At 42.2% G+C, this 16,481-nt stretch overlaps 1 protein-coding gene across 12 annotated transcripts in view; it reads right to left on the reverse strand.

Annotated features, from left to right (window-relative positions):
- Positions 1-16,481, reverse strand: part of TBXAS1 (thromboxane A synthase 1) — a 258,727-nt gene that overhangs the window by 3,038 nt on the left and 239,208 nt on the right. For all 12 annotated transcript variants that reach the window (XM_033514764.1, XM_015628575.2, XM_033514763.1 and 9 more), the window contains 2 exons: positions 3,861-3,949; positions 1,307-1,444 (listed from right to left, as the gene is read on the reverse strand). In XM_033514764.1, the coding sequence (XP_033370655.1) occupies positions 1,307-1,444; positions 3,861-3,949 (227 nt within the window). The remainder of the gene's footprint in view (positions 1-1,306; positions 1,445-3,860; positions 3,950-16,481) is intronic.

The following is a 16,481-nucleotide window of genomic DNA, read 5'->3' on the forward strand; positions in this document are numbered from 1 at the left end:
ATATATAATATATAAAAATATATAGAGAGATATATAAATAAATATATATAAATATAAAGTATTCTATTTTATAATACTTTCTAATATACTTTCTACTTTTACCAACTATACAAGCTGAGTAGAGTGTTAGTAATTATGGATCATTCCTCAGGGAACGTTCAAAAGGGAATTAATCTCAGATTCATAACAAACAGCACTGTGTGAGTCAAGGGGACTTCAGCCCCCACTAACCACTTTACCTTTATAAAATACTGGTAAAATGGTGAATAAACAATTAAGAAAGCATTTCTAGATAAACATTTCTAAAAATACCCACCCCAGACTCCCAGTTACTGCTAAGATTTCTCTTCAGCAAAATCTCTGGGCTTCTCTAACCCTGGCATTGCTCTTCTTTGTGTCCAAAAGATTCTGATGGAGCATATGTCTAGATTTGTTCCAGAAGAAGCATTAAGCAAACCCACCTCTACCACACATGTGTTGTTTTACTGGCAAAGATGGTTCTAGGCCGCTTGCCTCACACCCAGTTGTTTATGGAGCAGCCACTTCTTTTCTTAGTAAACTTTTGAATGTAGTGGTAGCTCAAAATGCATCTGCCCACAAAACAGTTTAAAAATATAGCTGCCCACAAAACTAAATTGTGCTTCCACACAGCACCACATCAGCTGCAACTCTCCCTGTAAGCTCAGCCCAGCGCCTGTAACACAGGGCACGTACAAAACCACGGCTTGACAGGGTTCTCCCCACCCACTGAAGGTATAAATGCTCCACGTTAAACAGTCTGGCCAAGAAAGAGCCAAGGATCCTAACTTACAGAGAGCAAATTTCCAATGGGAGTTGGGGTAGTAGGCTGGGTTCCCCACTCACAGAGCACCCACACTGTTGTGTTGCAGGTGAAAAGGGTGCTCTAAACCAGCAAGGAGCAGGATGAGTTTCCCAGGTACAGCCAAGCCAGTGAATATACTGTCCCACCTCAGAATTCTTTCACCCAGAAGCAACATTATTCACAGTATCTGATTTGGAAACAGGTCTGAAAACCTCTGCCACAGTCCAACCTTGACCAAACCTCGCACCTTCTGCGGGATACACCACTATCATCACTTGTCTGATTTAGTAGAAATAACATGTTTTTATCGACTAAATAAAACTGTGCTCCTCTTGGTGGAAATGCTATTTTGAATGAATGGTGGTGGCTGTGGCTGTGAAGGAGCAGCAGAATCTGGTGCTTGCATTGGACAGGTTGGAGTTCTGTGTTCACAGGCCAAAGTAAAGACTTCAACCTAAGGATGAAAAACATCACTCTACATACCTCTCAGGAATGAACTTCTCAGGTTCTGGCCAGAACTCAGGGTTGTGGTGAAGGTGTCCCACTGCAGTTTCAATGACAGCTCCAGCTGGAATATGCTGCCCCAGCACTACACAGTCTTTAGCTGCTTCCCTAGTGAATCTGCAACAACATGCCAGGTGATTCATAAGGGTTAAAAACACAGCAAGAGATATCTATAAAAGTATCTGTCTTCATCTGACTGAACAATTTCTGGGGTAACGTTTTCTCATAGATAAATACAAGTGTTGCTGATGCCAGTGTCTCCTCAGGTCTTCTCAGGTTATAATCATCTCCACATAGAAGTCCATAGCTCCAGCCCAGGTGGTTGACTTTTGCCCTTTTCTCAAGAAGGCATTTCTGGTTGTGTACTGTTTTCCAAAGCATTAACTGCTAAACTGCAATTTTATTGTTGATGTTGGGTTTAGACTCAGTTTTTATGAAAATTGTTGATAAAATGTGTCAGTCATCTCTAATAACAGGTAGAAAGAATGCTGGTTTGCTTCCAGGGAAAAAAGGATAGTAAATATAGCTCTGAGTTTGTTTAACTGAGAAACACTGTTGGTGCAGCACCTGAAACTTAGCAAGGGATTGTTTTAATATTGGGGCTGAGTGTTCTGTAGCTGCTGCTGCTGCTACTCTGGAAATACAACCAATTCACAAGCCTCAGAAAGCCACATTTCACATATATTCATCAAAGACAGGCATGATGTTAACAACCAAAACTGTGCAGTTTTCTCCCACCCTGTGGTGATAGGTGACAGAGGTGTCCTTAGGAACCTCATCATGACAAGACTGAGAAAAGCTGCCTGCCAGAGCTCAGCTTGTCTCTTACAAAAGATTGTGTGTGGGTGTGCATGTGTGGTGGTAGGTTCTGATCCAGATCTTTTGGTGCTTGAGTGGTCTCTACAGATCCCAAATGAGCCCAGACCCAGGTGGGTGCCCTGCTGTCTCAGCCTGGGAACTATTCCCTGCCACCATCTGCAAGCACAGGGGTGAGACAATGTGCAGGAACTTCCTTTGCTGCTTCCCACACCCTGCTAGAAAAGTTGAACAAAGATTTCAGCTTTAGGGCTTTCAGTCTAGCATCATTACAGAAACACATTCTTCCTTTCTGTCACCCATCTCCCTTTCTTATAGACAAATAAATAACAGAGGCTCCAAACCTGGAACAAAACACTGGCATGCCAAAAAAAAAAAAAAAAATAAAAAGCATTGACAAGCTATCCTTCTCATTCTTACATGAATTTGGTGATAATGGTAACATGAGTTATGGGGGAGAAAGTTTTCTGGGTAATAAGTTCTTTAAAAAAAAAATGAAACCAACTCATTTTATAACAAACTTGGCAGCTACTGATTTTTCCCTTAACTCAGCATTATCCTTGTCATAGGCAATTAACATCTTTCAGCGGCCCTGGGCTGTCCTATCCATTCCACATCCATCAGAGTAAAAGCCAGATCAATAAACAGCACTGACAGCGCCAAACAAACCTCCAGAAGAACTTAGTTCCATTCTTGTTCTGTCTCCCATCTGACAAACATAGATTGTTTCCCAGTGATACAGCCCAAACTCAGAGACCCCTATCACTTTAGCCAGCAGAACAGTTTCCATTTGTACCCCAAGTATAACATAATAAAGCTCCATCATCTCATCCAGCAGATCTCTTTGATATTTTCTCTCTGAACAATCCTGCAGATGTCTGTGAAAAAAATCTTGACTTCCAATCTTGGTTAACATATAGAAGAGAATATTATTTTAAGCTTTTTTCTGTTTGTTTTAAGGTGTTTGCAGTCATGGGTTAAATTCTTCAAAAGCTCTCACAGCACATTCAGCTTTGGCTTCTTTCCAGTCATCTACATTTTCCCTGAGCTTCATAAGAAGCATTGCAAGGGGCTGATCACTTAGAAAAATTGTATTTCTTAATATTTGTGTTTATGCTTGTGATAACTTGGAGCTTTAACAATCAGTTTTTGACTTTCTTTTTCCCTTGCTTTCTGTTCATCAATATAGTAGAATAAGTCATGTGTGATTTGGGACAAAACTTTCAAAAATTAATGGATGTTACCATTAGTGTATCTCTATTAGTATAAGGTAGTGCTAGGTGTTACTGGGCCAAAGTTAAACACACATGTAAACTACAGCTTTCAGACTGGGCAACTCTTCCATGGATCAGGGCTGTAATAACCAACAGGGCAGGGATGGGTTTTGGTGCACATCCCCAAAGCCTGAGGCAGATGGAAGCAGCAGCCTCTGTCTTTCTAAGGCCAGATCTGCTTCAAAATGGCTCTGTCCTCTAACCTTGGGGGATGTGAAGAATGGTGAGGAAGCAACCTTGGACAATTCACTGTAAAAATGTGCATTAGAAATACCAGAATTATCCAGCTTTCCTTCAACAGGCCACATTATATCTTTCAAATTCACAAAGCAGTACTGATGTTGACACAGACACTGAGAGACCATTGGTCTTCCAACAGCAGATTTCCATTTCATAGAGCCAGGGATCTATCCTGTGTAATCAGAAGGGCGAAAAAAAGATACCTGAATGCAGGTGGGTACATGCGCAATGTCTCTGCAATCACCATGTCCAGATAAGGGAGTTCTTGTACATTTTGGTAATCAGGGACCATCTGAAAGGGCAGGACAAAAGGAACAATTATGTTTTCTCACATATAAGTGCCAAACTCATCTCAGATTAGCTTTTAAATCATCTATTTTTTACTGGGCATCTTTCCTGTAGAAGAACTCGATGTCTCATCTAAAACAGTAAATGATAAAATTATACAAAAATGTGGGCAGTAATTAAATGTGTGTGTAACATTCCTTTCATCATCAAAATGCTTTGGTGCACAGCCCAGCTGAAGGTATAATAATAAATCAACTTGCTAGGAAGTATTAAAAGCAGGTCATTACAAAGAGCATCAACAGCTATAACAGAGCTGTTGTTTTACACGTGTACCAACATCTGCACAGGACCCTTGTTTCTTCCCAGGGGCAAGAGCAAGCTCACACCTTGTTCACAAGAAACAGCAAGTCCCCTAGTTACTCTTGTTAATGTTGGAACAACCCCTCTGCACTTTCCCAGCTACAGAAATAAAGCAAAGTGCTGGTGCTGTGGTGTCTGTGGAGGGGTGGAGATGGCTCTGGAAGATGCTGGAACCCCGATGAGGAACAGCACACAGTGGTAAATTGCTCTGCCAAGAAATGAGGTGCTGAGGTATTGCTCAAATCCCACCTGGCAGGACAGCAGTAGTGCCTGAGCAGAGAAGCCTGTTTCCTCCAGCCCTTGCTTAATGCTGCATAATTTTTCATGATGGTCAATGCCTGAGCCCACATCTTCACAATCCTACAAAGCCATCCAGCCCTTGACAAGGAGTGGTGGGCACTACAACACCAACAGGGCTGTAGCTCAGAAGACTTTGCTCTCTGACTGGCAACAAACAGACAACGAGAGACACCAAACAGCAGCACTGACACGACACGGCACATGGACAAACAGGGAATTTCTTCCACAGTTACCTTCCTCGGAAAAAGGACATCTTCCCTGTTTTATTCAGTGCTCTCAGCAGAGGGCAGCCAAAGAACATCGAATAACCTCATCAGTAAAGTAGAGTTTTGTTTTAAATTAGAGCATCTCCTAAAGACTGACACAGAGTAAATTGGAGAAAAGCACAGACGTCAGACTAGACTAAACCTTTTATGAAGATCTGGGGCCCTGGCCGTTCACAAAGGGGACTGGATTCCATCCTTCCTTTATTTACTACAGCACTTTTCATGTATAATGCATATTTTATTGAATTTTCATGCAAAAACATATGGTACATACTGAAAATACTAAGCAGAGAGCAACTCCAGATGGTACGCAGAAAAGGCATACAATAGAACAAGGATACCTTGCTGGATTAGGGTATCCCACTTATTCAGCACTAAGCCACCATGCACCATTTCACATTAACTGATCTTTTCTAGGAAGGAAATAGATACATTCTATTATCCCCATTTTTTGGCTCAGGAAAGAAAAGCAGAAGCAGAGAAAGTAATTTGCACAGGCTGAGTAGAACCAGTGTGTGTGCTCCTCTCTCAGGGGAAAAGATGCAACTCAGCTTGTCAATAGATGAAGTATTTTGTCAGTATACGACAAATATTATCAATACAGGAAATATGGACTCCATTGACAGCCTTTCAGTGTGCCTTTTATCTTGTAGTGGTGCCTGCTAACTCAAACCTTTGGCTTAGGTCAGTAGTCATCAGACAAAGGACTAGGAGCCTAAAAGCCACGTGAGAACCATGATTAGAGGAATAGTGCTCCAATAATTCCAATAGCTAGAACAAAAGCTGTGAGAATGATTTTTATCACCTTTGTTTTGCAGAAAGGGATCTGAGTGCTGCCTAATTTTGTGGGGGAAACCAGTAGCAGAGGCTGGAAATGCAGTCTCAAATTTCAGGTCTTGACGGCACAACTCCCTTTCTCCATGCCCCCAGAGGTGCTCCACTCTTCAGTGCAAATGCATGCTGTGGAGTGCATTCTTTTATTTTTTTCTGCCAGTTTTACAATTATCTTTCAGAGCTTTCCCCTTGCCTTTTTATACTGCTCTCCTGCATCTCTTTGAATCCTGAGTCAGCATCTGAGTCCTGTTCCTGCAATCCCTCCTGATTTCATGGACAGGCTGACTGAGAGAGGAGTCCAGGCTCAGAAAAAATGAGTGGTGGAGCCAAGAGCACACCGAAATGTGTTTGATTCTCTGAACCATACTCTTTCCACTGGGCCTTCCTGTCTCTCTCATAATCCCTCTACTTACTTCTGGAGTCAATAATTAAGATAATTATATGGTAACTTGATATAATAAGTAGCCACTAAATCAAACCATACATCAACGAATAATATAACACTAAATTACTGGAGCTTTGATTTGCTCTTTCAAATAGCTTCTATACCTTCAGGGAATTAGCAGTTCAGAAAACAAAACAAAGGTGTAAAACCAGCTGATTTTCTTCAGAAGAAAATTCTTTTTGCTTACATATAGAAGGGGGGGTCAGTCAAATGGCAGCAGAGTGAACTCTGCTATCATGAGAATGACAGACACATCAGTCATTTCCTACATCTGACGCAACTTAATTATTGGCACTTCCATGCTTTTAGCATCAAAGTAGCTGGACCTAATTTAGTAGTTGTTTGCAAGGTCTGACCTGCAGCTGCGTAAAGTACACACAAGCCAAGCATCTCTGTTTAGGAAGGACAGTTTGTTGCTTCTTTTTTCCCTTTCAAAGAAAATATTTTCCATTTGTTTTTCCATTCCCTCTTTTAAAAATATGCCTTTAGCCAAGCACATTTCAAAGGAACGTAAATATGCTTTTCTCCCTAAATGTCCCTATTTATATCTATCAACTGCTGGCAGGTTTGCTGGGGTGAGGGTGATGTTGTGCAAACATGCCACTTTAACCTCTTGAAAAAAAAAAGAAAGGTCTAAATTGCCTTGTAGTCAAGATGAGGTGTTTTTTTTTCACTAAGAAAGGTTTCTGTCTTTAACAAGGGGAGTGTGAGGGAGGATTGCATATAATAAAACATCCTGTATTTTAATTTTGCAGCCACTGCTTTGCACAGCAGTTTTTCTTATGCCTTGCACAACCTTGTAGTGTCGTTTCCTGTTGATGTGGAAGTGAAATGGCCATGTAACATCTTGTGGAATTTCTATGCATGCATGTTTCCCCACTTGGATTTCTGGAGGTGAGGTGGTACACCCTTACCAATCCCAGACTATTCAATCACTTCTGGCATCTAGTTTGGCCACAGACTCTCCTTTATGACTGACAGAAAATCACAAGCCTCCATTACTTAGAAAAAGATGGGAAATTAATTCTTCCTCCCACAGAGTACCCTGAGGTGAAATACCAGCAGTGATTATAAAATTGCCTATGTGCTACAAGGATGACGCGTGTTTTAATCCCCATATAAACTCCAAGAGAGATAACTACCTTCAGATCCACCTCTGCTTTTCAGTATTGGTTTTAACATTTTCTAGGCAGGCAAACCTATTTTTTACCACCGCCCCCAGTTAACTTTTAATTCCTCAATGAACAGCAAGGGAATCCAAGTGCCGACAGGAGCGGTCTGGCCAATCACTCTGCTGCAGTTTGAGATGTTACTGTTCCCAGTTGCTGGCTCTTCTTTGCTGGCTGTGGTTGGTGTCACCACAGCCAAGTCAGCAGAATGGAACATATGCCTGCACCTCAGTTGCTTCCATACAACATCCAGCATGAACCCATCTTCAGTGACAGCTCAAGACGAGACACTAACTTTTCCCCAAAGCAGCTGATGATCATCCTCCTCTACCGCCTCTGTTTTGGGAATGGTAATTCAAAGTACACATCAGTGAATAAGAGATTTCCACTTATCCTATTGGCCATGCTCTAGTGATGCTCAGCATCCAGAAATAAAAAAAAAAAACAGAAAAAAATTTGTGCAGCTGACAGCGTATGTGCACCTGAAATCAATTTAGAAGCAGCAAAGCCTGCCGAGACCACATTCCTCAAAAGGAGCACTGCTGAGTCATGGCCTGATACTGAACCAGCTGAGGTTTCTGAGAAACTGCAATCCAAATCCAATGGCTCATGGGCTGGTGTGGCTGTGACAAAGTCCAGGTCAGAGAGATGATGTGCAGACATGCTTAAGTACAGATGTAGATCCATGAGTTATCTGTGTACGCATAGCTACACAGCCCATGTGGGTTTTTTGTCTCCCCCAAAATGTAGACTTTGGATAGCCATAGGATAGGAGTGAAAAAAGGCAGCATCTCCCCCAGTCACTCTCACCCCACTCCCTTTCAAATTGCCAAAAGGGCTACTTTTTACCTACTAAAAGACCACAGCCATTCACAAACAGGTCAATAATGTTTTTTGATCAAAGGGATCAAAAGCTGCCAATAGATCAAAGAATCTGCCTGTGGTTTTGAACTCTCTTTAGTCACCTCTAGGAGCTGCTCATACTCTAACAGAACTAGAGTCTGTGTGCCTCACTTGCCCTCAGAGAGGGGGAAGAAATGCAAGAATGTGAAGTACAAGAAAGTCAAATTAGGCTTCTTGGATGACAACTTTGCCAACAACCCTTTCAGGAAAGGAAAGGTTAGAGACTGGACTGCACTCAGAATGCATAGCAATGAAAAAAGGGGTGGGATGGTTTAACAGGCATCTATCCTTGCTTAAAGAAAGCTTGTCACATGCTTGACCACTTCCGTGACAACATGCTGCAACCCCTGTAAAGCACCAAACTAAAGCCTTCCTACAATCTCAGGCAGCAGGATAGGGAGAAAGTTGATGAAATAAAATTTCTTAGCTTTACCCCCAGAACTTGGACCAAACACTTAAAAAATGCTTAAGGCAATCCTCATGCAACACTTACTGCAAATTCTCCCTGCCTGTTGTCTGCACCTGCCAGGTGCGATGTGTCTCCGAGCCAAGGCACCAGGCAGGACCAGCCCATGCTGCTTGGGAAACAGGATCCTGAAGCTCCTGAGTCCCACTCACTCTGGGAGACAGATCACAGCCTTAAGATAGAGAAAAGCCTGCCTAAAATCATCAAGTGTCTGTTGGCCCCTTCCAGTGACAGAGGCCCAGAGAACCTTCTAGCAAAATATTAAGTTCTTGACTACAGAATCGAGGACAAAGTTCAGGAATAAAAAACAGGATAGCAAGCCTGATTTCCAGATAAAGAGACTTTCTGTGCTGCCTAGCACCTCTCAAATTCTTAGAGCATACCTTGGTACCACTAGAGCATCTGCCATCGGCATTGTGCCTTCTCACATGCTCTCAGAAATCAACATTGAAGTTCTCAGCTCCATCCCCTCTTTCATCTTTCCCCAGAAGCAAGAAAAACTATCCAAAACATGTACTCCCAAGATTTCCATTTATTTCTTTGTTCCATATGGGTTACCTGCCACCTCTTTCATCTGCTTGGGTTGTTATTCAAATGGAATTTTGTCAGGCTCTGACCCTCACTCTTGGTAGCTGCTCACTGGGTTTGACAAAGTTACTTTGCTCATTGAGGCACATCCCAAGATGTGACAGCATTTGGTGCTTCAGACACCTCAAACAAATTCCTCCCAGCTCCTGCTAAAGACTGTGAGTGCCAGATAAATTTAGTCTTACAGCTTTTTGTTCAAATCACCTGCCAGTCACCCTCAGCTCTAACTCCATCTCTCTCTGGTTCACTACCATGCAAGTCAACTGACCATTCACAGAGAAGGTGCCGATTTGCAGACTGAGTTCAGAGCTGGGGGGAATGGCTGGTGCACCATTTCCACCATAGCCACGCAGTCCTTGCAGCCAAATTCTCTCCATCACTTTGGTGCAAATCCACGCAGCTCCCTGGGGCTGTGTGAGAGGAGAGGAAAATACGGTTCTAAGGATGCACCAAATAGTGCTGGGGAAAGAGCCAGAGGGTATAAGGTTACACCAATGTCAATTCACTTTAATGTTAGTTTGCTTTTCGAATCAAAGAATCCAGCTTCTGATAGAAGACAGACCTGCAGTACCTCCAGTGGCTTCCACGGTGCTAAAACAAGGTCTTTGTAGCATCACTGCTCACAAGGAGACTTCTGCGAGATAAAATACTTCCTGAAACTGAACAGTGTCCCAAAGCCAAAAAGATAAACGTAAAAGCTGCAACCAAAACAGTCAGAAATTCTCTTCCACCTACATCACTACTGACACATGGTGATCAGCAAGAACAGAACGTGTGCCATCAGGTAGAAGATCAAGAAAAAAGAAAGTCAGGAAAAAAGAAGAAAATCTCTAAGGAAATACCTTATGAGACAAGCTACAAACGAAAAGAAAGGAGAAAGCAATCTGTTTCTATTTAGGTTTTGTAAATTTGTCAACTTCATCTAGTCCCAGATTGCCAAGAGAAGTGTGTGCCTACAAATGAAAATTGATTAAATAACTCTAAGTGAGACTGGGTGCCTGGGGTGCTCTGCTGTCACAAAGGAAGATGCAGTTCCCAGTGTGATGATACTGCCAGGCCAGGCAGTGTTTTGTACATGAGTAGCCTCACTATGCTAATTTTTATTGTTTTACCTAGGCTATGTGGGGAAGAGTAGCTCCCCTTTGGCTCCCTACCTGTATGCAATGCATGCCTTGACCAGTTATTTGTGATGTGGTATAATCCCTGCCCATGCATTGCAGCAGGCTAAGATCATCAGAGGCACAGAGACTCCTCTTTCTCGCCTCCTTAAAAGACAATCAGCCCCCAGGAAATCCGCCCCAGGTTCTCTCCACAGCCCACTGAGGCTCGAAAGTCTCTCTTTCTACACTTGTCTGACACAATCAAAATTTCTACTTGGGTGGCAGAAATGCTGAACGGTGAAGGATCCCAGTGGGAGGCAAGCAAGGAGGAAATTAAACAGGAGAAAGGACTGCCAGAGGCCCAAAAGGCTGAGAAAGAGAATTATAAAACTGGGGTAGGTCTGTCTGAAGGCCATGTCACCAGTCCAAAGCACATTAACCGCTGAAGTTCGTGCAAGACTTAATCCTTCCTGCTACAGAAGTGTCCCTTGATGCAGATCTACAGGAATAAAGAGGAGGGATTTTTTTTTTACCCTCTCAGTAGACATTCATGGTATCACATAAGAACCAGATGATTTAATTTAATCATTCCTGCTCCAGCTGGTATTTTCTGTATGGAGGTGACAGTGCTTTAAATTAGGGCCTTGCATATAAAAGGCCTGTGTGTTTAGTTTAATCAAATGTTCATTTCCTCACATTATGTTTATATTAAAAGACATCAGCATGAATTTTCATGCTGCAAATAGAGGCTATTTTATGGTCTACATGCTGAAGTCTTTGGTTGCTCTTCATCTCTGTGGCAGACTTATGGACTGAGAGGTGTCTCAGCCCCAGGCACGCAGTTTGGGGAAGTATGCTCTGGAGAGCACAGTCCAACCTATGAGGAGATCAGAGCTTTACACAAAATAAATTATTTCTGTAATTCGCCCTTCTTAAGCCAGTGGCTGCTTAAGTCACTGGTTTCAGAAATTGCTGGATGAGACCTTTTCTGAATTAGTAAACAGGAAAACATTTGTGGCAGAGAAACAACAAGATTCTCTCATGACTCAGAGTTATTATTTGTTCCGACAAGGGCAGGTCACTTTTAATACCATACAACATTTATGCAATGCCTAATGCCTTGGAAACATCTAACATGCATTAGGAGCAGTACTACAACAAGACTTTGCCTTTCCATAGTTGTTTTCCCCCTGAGGCTTGGGAAGCATTTAGCAAACATTAATTAGCCGGTCATCTTCCAAATGTATGTGTGAGGTGCTCCTGGTAAATAATCCCTCCCCTACAAAGGAGGGGCCGGCAGAGGTGCTGAAGACTGAGGCCATCGATTTATAACTTTAGGAGTTGAGCACACACCAGCTCAAGTCTTCTTAACTAGCCTGATTTTTGTTTCTCAGCTTCAGCGTGACTCCTGTTCATAAATTAGCAAATACTGCTCTGAATGCATAGACTGAAAGTGACCAAAAAAGATAGAAATCCATTGCACAGCATTTAAATAGGACTTAAACAAAAAGGAGCTTTGTTTGCTTTCAGCTACCAAAATCGTAACTCACGGTTCAGCCTGTCCTTGAGAAACTGATGGTACTAAAAGTACAGAATGTAAAGAAGTGCTTCTGGTGCCAAAGCTTCAATTCCTTGCTGTAGACTTCTGCACCTCCTATCTAATACAGGTAAAACTTACTGGTAAAAGCCACATCCAGCCCTAGCTCTAAATTTCAGCATGTTTCATCTAGGCCCTTCTAGAAGGCACAAATGAAAAATTTGTTCCTGTTGAAACTTCTTGAAGTTCAACTGAAAATATGAACAATGGACAAAGAAAGGGGAAAAAAGTGTTTTCTAACCAAAGCTATTCAGTGCCTTTTTCTCTTTTGCTCCCTCTGGAAAGTGCTGACTGTCCTGGGTACAACAAAGCAATTTACAACTGGCATGTGAAAAAATTTGATAGCACTTGAAACAGCTTCCATGTTTTCTTCCTCCAGTGCATGAAGATCTCTGAGAAAAACAACACAAATTGTCAACCCAAAATGCACTACCCTAAGCTCAGTGGGGAGCTGGCTGTGAGCAGGGGTGTCTGCTACCCTGACACTACAACAAACTTGTCTAGATATTCAGATAAAGCTGTCTGCAAAGAGTCCTGGGGGATGGCTGTTCAAGGTCTCTCCTTTAACTCCCTGACTCTCCATCTGGGAACACAGAAATTTCCCTAAGCCCGTTCACGCTTAGATTTAGAGAAGCCATCGTGGTGTCATGTTCTGGCACTGTTTTGTGTCTTTGCTCTCCTCTACCCTTTGTAGACCAGCATGGCACAACTGTCCATCTGTTTATGATTTACTTCTCACAATGACTTTGTCCTGATTACAATGATAAGCACAGTAGGTTATTTGAGGGCCAACTGGACCTCTCTAATGATACTCAAACTGTACCCAAGTTGTGGGAACATTTCCAATCAAAAAAAAGGCCAATGGAAAAACTCCACTGGATCCTCCCTGAGGAAAGCCTTTCTGTCCTTAAGCCCAGGAAATAAAATAAAAAATTTAATTCTTTATCTGCAATTCTTTTGCAGTTATCAGTGTCCAAGTGATCCACAAAAACTGAAGAGAGGACAAGAAAAGAAAGGAAGGCCTAGGCCTTTCTGACATTTGAAGATGCATATTCGAGAAGAGATTATAAAGAGCAGTATTCAGTTCAGGAGGCTACAAGTTTCACGGTCTCCTTTAGCACAGATGTGAATACCTGAGTTAGAGGACCTGCCCCCACGTGCAGGAGCTGAGGACAGAGCCTGGAAAGTGCAGCTGTTTTGGGGGGCACCATGTACTGCCAGGGGTAGCAAAGCCCTCCCTTCTGCGCTGACTCACTGGCCTTTGTGAGCACATGGAAACGAAGGGGAACAAAAGCACAACTCAAAGAGCTGCAGGATGGAGTCACAGGGTCAGCAGTGAGAAAATACAGAATGCATTTGTAGTCTGAACAAGGTCATTTCCAGCATGTTTTAGGATGATATAAGGCTTTACAGGGAAGGCAAATGGAAAGTATTGCTCACAATTTCTTCTGCTTTATGAGTAAGCTGCTTTGCCTTTATTTATTTATTACCTCACAGTCCCACAATGGTCCCGGTGTGAAGACAATTTTCTGTTCTTTCTCTCTTGCTTCCCAAAGATACTTTTGCTTCTTGAACCTCACCCTTTCCTATCTTAGTGCCTGGCCACATCACTCATTTCTGTATTTCCAAGAATACCCTAATTTTTAAAATTTGCAACACCTCACTTCTGTGCTGTCATTTCACTTACGGCCATGCTACTTTAATGCCCAGTACTTTATAATTTATTCTTATTTTTCAATGCTCAAAAGCATCAAGTCTCAAAAGTTCTGGGGTACAGGGGAACCTGGCCAACACGGTGGCACCCAGCTGGGTTTGAGCCAGCCCTGACAGGAAAGCCACTTGATTGAGACACCACTGAGACACAAATGTGGCACCCACAAATTGATACATTTGATAGAATCATTCAGCACAAAAGAGTGCTTTTAAGCCAGAAAAGTGCATAAGACAGAGTGTTCTGCAGGGGGTTCACTAGCAATTTTACCCATATAAAATACCTAATAAAGGATGGTGTACTCTGCCTTTTTATCATGAATTGAGGCACAAAGAACTGTAGATATCTATAGATGGGCTAATTTGTGGGGAGGGATTTTCTGAGTACCAAGACGAAACACAGCTGTGTAGGCTTTCTCTGTAAAGGGCCTGTCACACACAGGAGAGCAGCTAGCATATTACCAATCCTGATTGCTCAAACAGTATGAGCAAGGCCCCACCATACTTTGAACGTGTCTGGAAAACACATGAGATTAATGACAAATAACAGTATTTTGAGCTTCATATGCCCTCTGGCTTCTGAACTGGGATTCATGTTTTCAGTCTTACCTCTTCAGCTAGAAACCTTTTTTCCTTTTTCTTTTCTTTACTGGTTGTCTTTTGTTTCAATAATGAAATATGAGATTCTGGTTATATACCTGACTTCAGTATTGAGTGATTTGAGAGAATACGAAACAAATAACAGAGACTTACTTGCAGCCTGATGGCAGGATGCTGGTAATATTCCATTTACTGAGCACCATGAGCTATCCCTGCCTGCCCTTTGGCCATCTGCTACTAGCACTCAGCTAGAATCACGCAGACTTTTTAAAAAGAAAGAAAAAAAATCTACAAGACCAGGAACTTCATGTGAATAAACATCAGACAAGCATGAGCTTCCCCTCAGAGTACCCACAGTACAGTAGCACACATTTTGGGGGTGTGTGAGGGGTGTTACTACAAGAGGGGCCTCAAGGATTAATCATCCAACCCCCTTTTGAAAATGCCAAACTTGGTACCTTGGCAAAGCTTGACACAGAATTAAATTGAAACATGCAGACAAAGTAATTGGGGGGGAACTGTGCTGAGTTTATATATAGCATTTTGTTTCTGCAGAGTACTAGGGGGGAGGTGGGGAAGGGAAGAAGTGAGGGGGAGAGAGGCAAAAGAAAGATAAATTTTGGTTGTTGCTGTCAGATGAAGATCCACTTATCTGTGGCAAAAGCCCAGACAGCTGCATGACTGTAAATGAAGAAATTTAATTAAAAAGTAAAAAAAATTATTAAAATTAGCAGGAAAAAAAAAAAAGAAAAGAACAGGACTTCTTGCTTCTCACACCTACCCTGATGTGATGGATGAAGGGTGCTTATTATTTCTTTGACTTCTATGTGCGTAAAGAAATCTGCAATACTCTGTAGTGAACCAGCAGGATGATCAAAAAGCCAATGGCATGTTGCTGATATTCCAAGTTAGCTGATCTAGCTTAAACCATACCATGCAACATTTTGGCAGCCCAAGTCATAGTCCCATATAATACTTAATTTGCACTAAAAAAACTAAAAAAACAAAACCAAAAAAACCCAAAAAACCAAAAACAACTACAACAACAACAAAAAACAACAAAAAAACCCACCCCAAACTTGGGGGAAAGTTGCCTCAATTATGAAAGAAAAGATTTTGGAAAGCAGGTTACTTGGGATCATATTATTCTAGAGCTACACACCTCTCATAAGAAATGTGCTGATAAAAACTGCGAGTGGATGTGCACCCCTTGCTTACTTTGACCTGCCTTCTTCCAGCACAACTTAGAGCAACCTCACAGCTTTTCCTGCCTCAGCTCCCAAGGTATTTACAGCACAGCTCAAAAGAGCCAGAGCATCTTGCACTTCTGCCCAAACCCACAGCTTTTGCTAACACACTTGCTTCCTATTTCACGTTATGGCACAGTGAGAGAAATTGGTATTAGTACTTTTGGCCTCTCTTCATGTCCATGGACATGTGTGCATGTGTACTTTCTGTAACACATCCACCTATTTGAAGTGGCACAAAAATGACTAAAAATATATATATATATACTTCAAATCTCTGAAGATTCAAAGTGTCACTGCTGTGAATTCAGAAAATTCATTCCAAGTCCTATTTATCTAGGTCAGGATGTGGGAAGACTTTTTTTGTGTTCTGCATATGCATGTTGCCACTTTTGCTCCTTGGTACTACACAGCCTGGGAGTTGAAGAGCCAGGGAAGAAGATAGCTTGCTCCCTGCTTCCAGTGGACTTGATAGAAAATTCCTTTTTGTGTTCCTTATAATGGAGTCTTGTCTCATTTTTACCACAAGAGATGCTTTGGCCAGTATATTACAAACACCATGCTGACAGTGCCTATATGTGGCTCTGCCTCAGTGCCACATCGCTGCTGGCTCCTCTTTAAAGCAGAAGAGAAGAGCACCCTGCAAAGCAAGGAACAAGTTAACAGAAAGCTTCATTTATCTCCAGCTGATACCAACATGACAGTGGGAAATGTGGGGTCAGATTCCAGGCACATTATTGTGAGGGCAGGAGGAGTGTGGGAGTAGCCCTTGTGTGGCAAAACCACAGGGCCTGCTAGCAGAAGGTCAAGTCCTGACGCAGCTTTCCAAGCAAATTTGGGGAAGTCTTTTCCCCTCCTCCACCACTCTTAATAAGATTGATAAGTCCTAATCATGTGGCTACTGCTGGCTTGCTCAGAGCAGCATATGATGCTCGTGTTGAGGACCATTAC

Source organism: Parus major, chromosome 1A, assembly GCF_001522545.3.
Source record: "Parus major isolate Abel chromosome 1A, Parus_major1.1, whole genome shotgun sequence".
NCBI classification, from domain to species: domain Eukaryota; kingdom Metazoa; phylum Chordata; class Aves; order Passeriformes; family Paridae; genus Parus; species Parus major.